This window comes from Bos javanicus, chromosome 19 (assembly GCF_032452875.1).
Source record: "Bos javanicus breed banteng chromosome 19, ARS-OSU_banteng_1.0, whole genome shotgun sequence".
Taxonomy (NCBI): domain Eukaryota; kingdom Metazoa; phylum Chordata; class Mammalia; order Artiodactyla; family Bovidae; genus Bos; species Bos javanicus.
Genome location: NC_083886.1, coordinates 43233360 through 43245337, shown reverse-complemented (window position 1 = coordinate 43245337; position 11978 = coordinate 43233360). Strand labels below are relative to the sequence as shown.

At 59.6% G+C, this 11978-nt stretch overlaps 1 protein-coding gene across 1 annotated transcript; it reads left to right on the top strand.

Annotated features, from left to right (window-relative positions):
- The first annotated feature begins 1444 nt into the window (after positions 1-1444).
- On the top strand, positions 1445-7198 carry LOC133232423 (keratin, type I cytoskeletal 17). The gene is made up of 8 exons (XM_061391785.1): positions 1445-2213; positions 3274-3356; positions 3950-4106; positions 4913-5074; positions 5694-5819; positions 5915-6135; positions 6223-6248; positions 6965-7198. Exons 1-8 carry the CDS (start codon positions 1746-1748, stop codon positions 7057-7059), a joined length of 1338 nt encoding a protein of 445 aa, XP_061247769.1. The 5' UTR covers positions 1445-1745; the 3' UTR covers positions 7060-7198.
- Positions 7199-11978: the final 4780 nt, after the last annotated feature.

Here is an 11978-nt window from a genome sequence, read left to right as displayed (position 1 = left end):
GGATGCTTGAAGATGGAGGGATGGGACAGTCCACCAGGTTGGGGAAGTTTTTGAGAGTCAGTCCCTGGGTGCCCCATTATCTGTGGCTGGCCCCTGGAAGGGCCCCATAGACTTTCCAGGAGCCACACCTGTTATAGAGAGTGCCCTGCCTTAGCCTGGGGCGGGTACAAGGTCAAGATCAGAGGGAGAGGGGCTGGGCAGGGGGTTTCCTGGAGAAGTGGTCCAGGGCACTGAAGGGTGTGACACTGAAGGCAGGGGCATGGCCCGCCCATGGAAGCAGACGGGCTCTGTTGGGCTTGGGGGTGTGTGGGGCGGGGTGGCCGCTCTGCGTGTGAGCGTGGGGGGGCGTCCTGTTTGCTTTGGTGGCTTGGCAGCTGCTGGGCTATTGGGGAATCTCTCTCAGCTGCTGGTGGGGGCTGTCTGGGCCTGTCTGGGAAGTGGAAGCCATCGGCAGTCTGAGACACGACCACATTCCGCCCAGCGGGCCCGCCGGGACCCTGGGACTGAGGGTGGTGGGCAGGGCAGGGTGGGGCTGTGGGGCGGGCACCCGGCCCATCCTGAGGGGCTAGCTCAGGGGATGGGGTGGGGCCTCTGGGGGTGGCTGCAGGGGACCCCTCCCAACTGGTGGGGGTTGAGGGTTCCCAGGAAGACCGTCTTCTTGGGCAGTGTCCTTTAGATTTCTAGCTGGGACCTGAAGCCACATACCCCCCATCCAAGGGTTCTTGGGGCACAGGAGGGGTAGGGAGGCTGTTCCTCTTATTTTGATGCCCCCTCCCAAACTGCCACTTCCCCAGCCTGCAGCTAAGCTCCTCTTTGCCCACTCCAGCCCAGAACTCCCCAGTTGAGAAAGAGAAAATGGGGAAAGGTCAAGAAAGGATGCTAGGGTCCCAGGGCGTTCCAGGGCGAGAGACAGGAGCAGAAAACTGGCCAGATGGAATCATGGCCCCTACATGCTCCCCTGGCGTCAGGGCTCTGCAGAAGGGGGGGCCAGTGTGTCAGGGGCCCCCGGGGAGGCGGAAGGGTGCTGTGGCTGAGTGCAGTGAAGGATGAAGGATGAAACCCTGCCAGAAGGGTTCTGAGTCAGGTCGGGCAGAGGGACACCCTCCCTGTATAAGCCCCAGCTTCCTCTTCTGTAAATGGGATGGTAATCAACCTTGACCTAGCTGCTGCATGCTGAGCCCAGTGGATTTGGGTCCAAGGCAAGATGGGGTCTCGGTGCTTGCTGCCTCCCCTGCCGCCCAGGGGTAGCACCAGGTGTGGCATGGTGTATGGCTGGGAACAGCCTGGGTTCCAAACCCATTTTCCCACCAGACACAGGGTCCAAGCAGGTGTGGCTGGGGTGGCAGCTGCCTGGGAGGGCCCGTGGCAGTGACGTCCTTCTTATTCCTCTTCTCCGTATTAGGTCATGGGAAAGCGTAGCTGGAGGGCCCGCCTGAATCACAGGTGACGGGGCTGAGACCAGAGACACACACACGCAGACGCCCAGCGTGAGGGTTCAGAGAAATGATGCAAAGAGCTGACAGTGGGAGGGGAGGGGGCCCACAGCCACCTGGGAGCTGGCGGGCAGCCAGCAGTGATGAAAGCCCAGGGGAATGGAAACAGAGGAGTGAGCCTGTTGTAATCGCTACGCCCACTTGTCAGGGCCTATAAAGGAGGCTGGTTAGCCCCGGCAGTAACAGCATCTTGGGCTTCTCTCCTCTCCAGCCTTCTCTCTCCGTGTCTGCCCGCCACCTGCTGCCACCACCATGACCACCACCATCCGCCACTTCTCCTCCGGCTCCATCAAGGGCTCCTCCGGCCTGGCGGGCGGCTCATCCCGCTCCTGCCGCGTGTCTGGCAGCCTGGGTGGTGGCTCCTGCAGGCTAGGGTCTGCCGGTGGCCTAGGCAGTGGCCTTGGAGGCAGCAGCTACTCTAGCTGCTACAGCTTTGGCTCTGGCGGTGGCTATGGCAGTGGTGGCTATGTCAGCGGTGGCTATGGAGGTGGCTTTGGAGGTGGCTTTGGAGGTGTTGACGGGCTGCTGGTGGGAGGCGAGAAAGCCACCATGCAGAACCTCAATGACCGCCTGGCCTCCTACCTGGACAAGGTGCGCGCCCTGGAGGAGGCCAACACGGAGCTGGAGCTGAAGATCCGTGATTGGTACCAGAAGCAGGCCCCGGGGCCAGCTCCTGACTACAGCTCCTACTTCAAGACCATCGAGGACCTGCGGAACAAGGTAGGAGCTGTGATGGGAGGGGTCCTGGGTGGGGCACAGCCTTTCCTCCCCTACCATCTGCCCTTGATCTAGGCCTGGAGCCCAGCCTGGGGGCTGTCACAGGGTCTCGGGGAGCCAGGCACAGCTTGGCTCCAGCTTGGCCTCTGGGAGCCCACCTTGGGGCCATTATGTGGCTTATGATTTCTTTTTCAGGACAGTAGCCTGGGCTAGGGACAAGTAGGTCTTGGGGGCTTCCTGGAGCCTGTTTCCCATCATGGAGCTTTTTACCACCTTATGTGGTTGTAGGATAAGAGGGATGGAGGCATGAGGAGGGCTGGGCTCCTGGGGCTGCCAGATACTCAGACACGGCTTTCCTTGAAACAAGAGGGGGATTTAGGGCTAAGGTGGTGTCAGGGGTCTGGTGAGCTCCTGCTGGCACCTGCTGGGAGGAGGAGGCAGGAGATAGTGGGTGGGACCTCAGGAGGCCACTTCTATGCCTTATTTGGGGATTTTTCTGGCTTCTCCATCTCTCCTGCTGTGCCCTCAAGATGGGCTCGGCAAACTTGGGGCAGGGCTGCCTGCTGGAGCCTGGGGTCAGGGCTTAGCAGGGGTCATGACTTCTGATTTGGAAGTACATTTTGGTGAGGGCGCCTTTAGTTTTCCTCTTGTGGGAAGCCTCTCAGGGGCACTGTATCCTGAATTGTAATAGGAGGGAGTTTCTCACATCCATCCTCTTTCCAGGATTAGGGAAGAGCTTCTGCCTGGGGCATCTTCCTACTCTTTTCTGGCTCTCCTGCATTCCCAGCCTGGCACTCCCAGCTGGCTGTCTGCTTTGGTTTAAGGCAGAGTCTGGCAAGGGGGTTCTGTGGGGGGAGGAGGAGAGTATCAGCCATCAGACTCCTGCTGGCCCCGCCTCTGTCACCAACTGTAGAGCAGTAAAGCAGGGAGACAGTCTGAGAAGGGAGCCTTCCTGGAGAAGGTAGCCACATCCTGGCCCCCAGATGGAGAGTCTCATCTCAGAATCCTGGTCTGGGTTAAGTTACTCCAACCCAGGGACCTGATCACTCTCCCATCTTCCCAGATCCACACGGCCACCGTGGACAATGCCAACCTCCTGCTTCAGATCGACAATGCCCGCCTGGCTGCTGATGACTTCCGCACCAAGTGAGCCCTGGTCAGGGTCTGGGGAGAAGCTGGGGGCAGCGCTCCCTACTGAGGAGCCCAGGCCTCCTCAGTTGCTGATGGCAAGGTCCAGAATCTGGGGGTTAAGGAGTTCACCTCTTAGCCCAGGATGCTGCAAAAGCAGCAAATTCTGAAGGTCACTGGGCTTAGTCAGGTGATGGAAGAGAGAGAGGGGAGGCAGGAGGCAGACAAGAGAGGAGTCAGGAAGCCGGGTGGGGTGGGGCCTTGCCCTGCGTGGTCCCAGGGCCCCAGGGCTGCGAATGGCTTCCACTCCACCCTGTCACTGGAAAAGACTCTGATGCTGGGAAAGATTTGAGGGCAGGAGAAGAAGGGGGTGACTGAGGATGAGATGGTTGGAAGGTATCATTGACTCAATGGACATGAGTTTGAGGAAACTCCGGGAGATGGTGAAGGACATGGAAGCCTGGCATGCTGCAGTCCATGGGGTGGCAAAGAGTTGGACATGACTTAGCAACTGAACAAACACCCCCTCATCATTTAAGAGAAGGGTGCTGGCCAGAACCTGCACCGGCCAGTCCAAGCATCTTGACAGAAGTCTCTGGTTCCCTTGGCAGGTTTGAGACAGAGCAGGCCCTGCGTGTGAGCGTGGAGGCCGACATCAATGGCCTGCGCAGGGTGCTGGACGAGCTGACCCTGGCCAGAGCCGACCTGGAGATGCAGATCGAGAACCTCAAGGAGGAGCTGGCCTACCTCCGCAAGAATCACGAGGAGGTGAGGCAGCTGGGGCAGTAGGTCAAAGAGATGCTGAGGGGGTGGCAGGGCTCCATTGCCGTGCCAAGGCTGTGCCATTGCTGTGACTGGGGCGAGCACTCCTACTGTGTAGCAGATTCTGAAGGTCGCTGGGCTTAGTTAGGTGATGGAAGAGAGGGAGGGGAGGCAGGAGGCAGAGCGGAGAGGAGTCAGGACGATGGGCGGGGGTGGGGCCTTGCCCTTCATGGTTTCAGGGCCCCAGGACTGGGATTGGCTTTCACTCCACACCCCTCATCATCTGAAGGCAGGGGGTGTCCAGGCTGGTTAGCTTAGAGTGTTGCCCTGTCTGCAGAGCCCAGTTCCCCATGCAGGGCAGCCTTCTCCATGTACCATCCTACTTTCCTGCATCTGGGGAGTCTCCCAGGGGCCCACAGAAACCTCTTTTGCCTGTCCTGGCCTCCCTCACCAGACAGGAGATAATTGAGGAGGATTCCCAGCTCAAACCCTCCAATCTGGACCCTAGGTAGAAGTTTGGAAATTAGATAGGAGGTTTTGGGGGCTCAGGCCTAAGAATTAAGATTGTATTTTCAGAGAGCCCTCAGTCTAGTGGGGCAGCACAGAATCTATCCTGGGGGAACCCCTAGTCTGATATTGGAGGCAAAGCCCACACAGACCAGGTGAACAAAAGTCATTTGGAGGGTCAGAGGGTAGAGGGTGAGCAGAACAAAGGAGACGTTGTGGGAGGGGTCTGGAGAGCTTGCGTGGGAAGGTTGGGAGTGAGAGGTCAGAGTAGGGGATGCCCACACCCACCACGCCCTCCTCCACAGGAGATGAAAGCCCTGCGAGGCCAGGTGGGCGGCGAGATCAACGTGGAGATGGACGCCGCCCCCGGCGTGGACCTGAGCCGCATCCTGAACGAGATGCGCGACCAGTATGAGAAGATGGCGGAGAAGAACCGCAAGGATGCCGAGGACTGGTTCTTTAGCAAGGTGGGGGCTGCCGCAGACCAGAGGCCTCTCCCAGGGTATGGGGTGCAGGGCCTGAGTCTCCACAGTAAGCCCAGAGCCTGGCACCTTGGGTGACTTAACCCTGGTGAGCTGCACGGACCCTGGGCGTCAGGGTTGCCTGTTGCATTCACAGGCCTTCAGCTTTCCTGAAACTAGGATCTGAGGGGATCATGGGGAGGCCCCCTCAGGAATAAAGCCAGAGAGTCAAGACCCCAGGAGCTTCCATCTGTCCCTCAAGAAGTCAGGAACCAGTCCCATGGGCCTGGCTACTGTCCTGGCTGGTTCTCAAATTTCCTACTCTTGTACCTTCTTCTTGAAGGCATTAGAGATAAAACTTAACATCCTTTCAAAGTCTTCTGGGTTTGGGGAGGTGGCAGGCTGATGAGAAGGCATTGCTCCCACAGCCAGATTTGGAAGGAGGCCTGAGAGGCCTAGGTAGGTCAGGAAGGTAGCCATGGTGAGGGGAGTTGGGGGGATTGGGTGCTCCAGGTGTCTGTCTGGGTCCAGAGTGGGCCCTGGGCTGAGCATATGGAGACCATGGGGGTAGCCTTGGAGAAGGGAAGCCAGGCTCACGCTGCCCTGTCCTGTGTCCTGTCTGCAGACGGAGGAACTGAACCGCGAGGTGGCCACCAACAGCGAGCTGGTGCAGAGCGGCAAGAGCGAGATCTCGGAGCTCCGGCGCACCTTGCAGGCCCTGGAGATCGAACTGCAGTCCCAGCTCAGCATGGTAAAGGCGCTGTCGAGCCTGGTGGAGAGATGCCCAGGGCTATGGAGGGGGCCCTGCGCACCCTTGCTGATCCGGCCTCTCCTGCTCCCCTGCAGAAAGCATCCCTGGAGGGTAGCCTGGCTGAGACAGAGAACCGCTACTGCATGCAGCTGTCCCAGATCCAGGGGCTGATTGGCAGTGTGGAGGAGCAGCTGGCCCAGCTGCGCTGCGAGATGGAGCAGCAGAACCAGGAGTACAAGATCCTGCTGGACGTGAAGACCCGGCTGGAGCAGGAGATCGCCACCTACCGCCGCCTGCTGGAGGGCGAGGATGCCCAGTGAGTGGGGGAGCCGGGCCAGGGCTGGGGGCCTGGAGCAGAGCTGAGTCTCAGACCCACATCTAACCTTTTTTTTTTTTTTTGCAGCCTGACCCAGTACAAGACCAAAGAACGTAAGCATTTTGGTTAACTGAGGGTGGGGCTTCATGGGGCAGGCGACCCACCTGCACCTTACTGGGGGAGTGTCCCCGGGGTGGGGCAGGAAAAGGCCCTTACCTTGGAGATCCTAGGCTGAGAAAAGAGATGTGGTCCCAGCTCTGAGACTCTCATCTGATGGGGAGATAGGCACATGGTCTCACTCTCTTTGCTCTTGGGACCTTACAGATGAGTAAAAGCAGTCTTGTGTCTGGAGTCTCTTGTCTGGTGGCAGAAAGGGACTTGATCCTTGTCCTCCAGATCCCAGTCTGATGAGGAAGATAAAGTCCCAGCCCTGGGGTCTCTAGTCTAAGGGAGGTGATGGGGACCAGGGTCTTGTCTTGGAGATCCTTGTCTGAAGGGGGCAAAATCCATGTCCTGGAGACTGCAGAGAAATGGAATCAGACTCCATTTCAGACTAGCATCTGGTCTTCCAGTCTTCCTCTTGCAGAGGGTCAGAATCAAACCATTTATTTGGGAGGTGGGACCCACCCTGGGGCACCAGCAAGGAACAGGGTGGGAGGGAGGGAGCGGTAGGGTCAGAGGGGGCACGTGTGAGGGGTGTGATGTTGAGGGGCCAGCAGAGGCCTGGACACAGGTGGCCGTGGTGGGAAGAGCTGGCTCTGCTCAGGGGGCTGGGGGCTGAGCCAGGATCTCTGGGCCCCCACCCACCCCGAGTGTCTGTCTCCTGCAGCCGTGACCACCCGCCAGGTGCGCACCATTGTGGAGGAGGTGCAGGATGGCAGGGTCATCTCCAGCCGCGAGCAGGTCCACCAGACCAGCCACTGAGGACTCTCTCCCCCACCAGCCCCCTGGGGCTCCCCATTGGCTGCGCAGCCTCCAGCCTCCCCAGCCTCAGCCCCCCAGCTTCAGTCCCTTTCCTGTCCTCACTCCCTGACCAATAAAGCTTGTTGACTGAAATACAGAATGCTTCCTATTTGTGGCCAATGAGGACCCTAGTGAGGAAGGGGTAAAGGGTATGGGGGAAATGGGGGCTGAGGGAGCTGTCTGCAGACACCCACTGTTGTTGACTTGGAGGACAAAGGTCATCTTAGAACAGGGGTGAAGACTAGGTCTAGGCAGAGCTTGGGGGGGGGCGTTGCTTTGTGCCTCCCAAGTGCTGATGATCCCAGGGAGGGTGGTCCAGGCAGTGACCCCAGGGAGGGTGGTCCAGGCAGCGCCAGACCCAGAGTGAGGTCAGCGTGTCAGGAGGACATCTTAGGTGTCCTCTTCTTGCCCCATAAGTGGGCCCATGACCTTGGGCAGTGCCTTCCCCTCATGGAGCCTCATTTTCTCATCCCTAAATGGACAAGAAGATCTCAGGAGCCAGAGGCCCAAGGGATAACATGTCCAGCCAGTTGTTGGGGACAAGGTTGGGGGGCGGGGGCAGTTGGGGAAGAGAGGCAGGCCAGGACAGGAATCAGGATCCTCCTGAGAGACGCACCAGGACTGAAGGTGGGTGGGTGGAACCGGATGCTTCCATTGCCTCAACTCCAGGAATCTGAGACCTGCGCTTCCAGAAAAGGCAGGTGTGGGAGAGAGGGCGGGGCCTCTTCCAGGAACGTCTCCTCAAATGGTCAGCTGAGGATGGGGCGTTCAGGGGAGGTGGTACCCTGGGAGCAGCACCGCCTTCCCTGGCCCTTTGTCCCCTCCTGGTTCCAGCAGCTTGGAGGTCAGGGGAAGCTGCCTCCTGGGGAAGAGGGAGGGGCCATCCTGCCTATCCGCTCTAACACCCTCCAGCCCAGCTCTTCTGGCTTAGCCAGCAGGGGAGGAGCCCCGGAAGTCTTCCTTTGAGTAAATCTGAAAACCACTGGGCTGGGTGGGTCTGATTTCCCGGTTTTCTTAAGAAGTCGGGGTGGGTGGAGGGATTAATGAGAGGAGGAATGCCCCCCTCCTAGTTCACAGACAGGCCTGGACTCTTTGCTGCTGCAGAGTCACACAGAGCCCTCCAAACACCTGCTCTCCCAGATGCCTGGAGACTGAGGGCCGGCCCAGAGGCAGGGAGCGGGCAGGAGCAGCCAGAGCCCCCAGCAGTGGGGGTTTGGGACCAGAGGGAGAGGGGGCGGGAGGAGCAGGAGGGGCAGTGGCACGGGAGCTATCTATGAAGTGGGCAGCGGGGTGTGAGGACTTGGAGCAGATCCCAGGCACTCTCTGGATCTCAGAAGTAGCAGTGAAGGAGGGGCTAGATGAGCCCCCGGCCTGCGGCCCTTCTGGTCCTGACCCCGGAGGACAGTGAGTTCCCTTCCACGGGCTGGTGTCCAGGGCACGCGTCTGCAGAAGCAACCGCAGGACTCCAGCAGGCTCGGAGTGTGGGCTGGCGTCTGTCCGTTGCCCGGGCAGCAGTCCCGGTAGGGATGGAGGGCGGGAGGGAGGAGGCGCTGAACCCACCTGGCCCCCAACCATACATCCGGCCGCAACCAGAAGAACCAGCCCTGGGCCGCGGAAGGCTCATCGAGGGGTGATCTCATTTACCTGAACAACAGTCTCAGGAAGCGCGAAGGGGCGCCCCATTGTGCGGATGGGGACACTGAGGTTCCGAGGAGCAGTGACTCAGCCCCTGTCCGCAGCCTGGTGTGTCAGGGGTGGAGCTGGCGCAGGAGGGGCGGGGCTGTGCTGGGAAGGGCGGCCAGAGCCCCACCCACTACCCAACGCCAGGCTCTTGGGCGGGGCCCCTGTCTCCCCGCAGACTCTGGAGGTCCACTCTTACTGATGGGCCAAGTGAGGAGGGGTCAGAGTGTGGGGCGAGTCAGAGTGTGGGGCTGGCCAGAGGCAGCCCCCGACTTCACCCTTCTGCGGGGGAAGAAGCCCCTGCCCATATACTGAATGGGTGAACGGGTGGTCGGGAGGCCACAGTGGGGGAGTGGCCAGATGTTCCCGGCTGCCCCAGGAGGGCAGTGGCTGCAGTGCTGGGATTGGGGGTCCTTGGGACAGAGTGCTGGGCCCAGAGAGGAAGTGCCCAGCCCTTTCCAGGAATGCTCAGCCCAGGCCTGGGCAGGAGGGGGCAGCAGGGAGGAGTGACTGGGGGTGAGGGCCCATGGTCCTGGGCACACTGTATGATTTTGTCCAGGCACGCCAAGCTGACCTAGGCTGCTGGGGCGTGTGCAGGCAGCGGGATCGGGGGACACAGCTGCGGGCTTCTCCTGAGGGACTCACAGTCCGTCCACACCCACACTCCCGCCCACTGCTGCACGGAATGTTTCACTGAGCCCAGCTGTACCTACCCTTGGTGCCGCCTCACCCACTTTTCTATGAGGGCCACATGCACGGGATTCCCAGGATGGGGCAGGGCCGGTGGTAGCCAGTCCCTGTGTCTCTGCCCTCACACACCCACACCTGGAAGGGGTGACCTGGCAGCACTTCTGCTGAGAAATGACACGGCAATCACGCGGTCCGCAGCACTGTGTTGCTCTGTGCCCGGGTCTGCACTGGGCACGCGGGAAGGAAGAGACCCAGGCCCTGGCCTGGGAGGACCCTGAGCGACCTGGAGGGAGGTGGGTGGTGAGCCGGGCACAGCGGCAGGCCTGACACCTCCCTCAACCCTTGGGAACTGCTGTCTTCTGCACCACCCAGGCTGTCGGGGGCTGAGGGGAACAGAGGGACAGAGCCAGGACAGTTCTGCCTCTTGGCAGAGCACAGGCAGTCACCCAGCCTGATCCAGCCACAGGCTCCCCTGAGGGCCTCTTGGTTGTGCAGCCATCCTGAGGGGCTGTGAGAACTGCCCCCGGGGAAGGGGGCCATAAAACATGGGGGGATGACCACAAAAGGCAAATCAGTTGCTCACAGACTCACCCAGATCCTGGGACCAGTCATGGGGCCAGAGCCTGCATCCAGGCTATTTGTTCCCTCCCAGAGAGCTTGCCCCCTCCCTGCAGGCCCCCTGCACCCCATCGTGGCCTGAACACTCGGTGTTAGCATTGCCTCTAGCTTCTCCAGACGTCCTGCTTTGAGAGCCTCTCTGTCTTGTTCTTTGCATCTGAGTGTCCACACAGTGTGTGGCACATAGTATGTGTTTTATAAATACCTGTGGATAAATGCAGTGATAGCCACCACTCTGTGCAAGCTTCTTTATTTATTTCATCCCTATGTGCCTGGGAAGTAGTGCTGCTATTCCCATTTCCCAGAGAAGGAAACTGAGGCTCAGAGGGCAGGAGTGACTTGCCCAGTATCTGGCCCCTGCTTGCCCAGCTCCAGCCTGCTCTTGTTTGGGCTCCTGGCTTGTTTGGGCTCCTCTCTTTCTTCATTCTGATCTGAAGCCTGTGGCTCTGGCTGCCAGCAGGGGCTGGGAGCTCTCTTCCTCTCCCCCTGTCCCCCCCGCCCGGAATCTCATCCCTCACTCCCCCAGCCGCCTCTTGCTCCCCAGCCTGGCTGGTCACTGGAATCCCCTGGAATCTTGTAAAAACGTCCTCACCATCAGGTTTATCCAGCCCAGTGCTGAAGTGGGTCAGAGCAGGGCCCGGGAATCTGTATGGGGACTCTCGTGATCAGTCAGATTTGGGAATCCCTGCAAGTTGAGTTGTGGCATTGTGTGCTAAGTTGCTTCAGTCCGTTTCTGACTCTTTGTGACCCATTGGGCTGTAGCTCGCCTGGTTCCTCTGTCCATGGGATTCTCCAGGCACGGATATTGGAGTGGGTTGTCATGCCCTCCTCCTGGGGAATCTTCCCAACCCAGCGACTGAACCTGCGTCTCTTATGTCTTCTGCATTGGCAGGCGGGTTCTTTATCACTAACACCACCTGCGAAGCATGGCATTGCCAATGATATTCCCTGGCCAAGTCAGGTGTGTCTTGCTACCTGGGATGAGGCTGGACCGAGGAGAGAGGAAAGAGACCTGGGTGGAGGAAGGGATGGGAGTCTGTGCTCTGCGCTGACCAGGCCTGTCAATTCTGGCTCTTGCCAACCTTGGGGCAGGTATGGCTCACTGGCACCAAGAAAATGCCAGCTGCATGCTACAGGCCCAGTGTCCCACGTTTCGTGGTGTACCAGGCTGTATTCCTGACCTTAATTTTTCTCTCCAGGGTCAAATGATAAGTTCCCAGTTCAGAGACCATGACGACATCACTCTTCTCCCCTCCGCACCCCAAATGCGTGGTGGGTGCTCAGTCTGAGGTGTTGACTGAAGTGGTCTGATGGGTTGGTTGGCAGCTTCCTGAAGCTTCTCAGCCCACACAGGTCCCCAGTCTCCAGGGCAGGACCTGGTGTGTAATCTCACCTCCGACTCATCCAGGATGGGGGTGGGAGGTGAGGGATGCTGGGGTGGAGGGGAGGGGCAGTGATCTGGTGAGAAGGGAGGTGGAGGTCATGCAGGGCAGGTTGGGGGGCGGTACAGAGAAGAAGAGACCACTGGGAGAGTCAGTGTGGGCCTGAGTCAGGGTGCCGAACCTGGGTCTAGTCTCTGCTTCTCTGCTCTTTCTGGTTGGCGCTTGGTGGTCTTTGGTGACCTCGAATGCTGTTTCCAGTTCTGAAGGTGATGAGTCTGATTGGACCCGAACTCCAGGCCCATGCTGATGCCTGCGATGGTGGGATATCTGTCCAAGATTCCAAAGTCCCTTTTGCCCATTTTGGGGGTTGGGGGAAAGGAACAGTAAGTTCCCTCTCCCAGGCCTGGCCCTGAAGACATGCGCTGGGTACCAGCTCTGCTCATCTCTCTGGGCCCTGTGCCTACAGGTGAGGGGAGTGATGTGGCAGAAGCAAAGCCCTGATTATACTGA

What these genes read in the sequence shown, in the direction of transcription:
- LOC133232423 (XM_061391785.1), top strand. Translation starts at nt 1,746, where the DNA reads ATGACCACCACCATCCGCCACTTCTCCTCCGGCTCCATCAAGGGCTCC. An exon ending in TCGAGGACCTGCGGAACAAG is followed by an intron (nt 2,214 to 3,273) that starts GTAGGAGCTGTG and finishes CCATCTTCCCAG; the next exon opens with ATCCACACGGCCACCGTGGA. An exon ending in TCCGCAAGAATCACGAGGAG is followed by an intron (nt 4,107 to 4,912) that starts GTGAGGCAGCTG and finishes CCTCCTCCACAG; the next exon opens with GAGATGAAAGCCCTGCGAGG.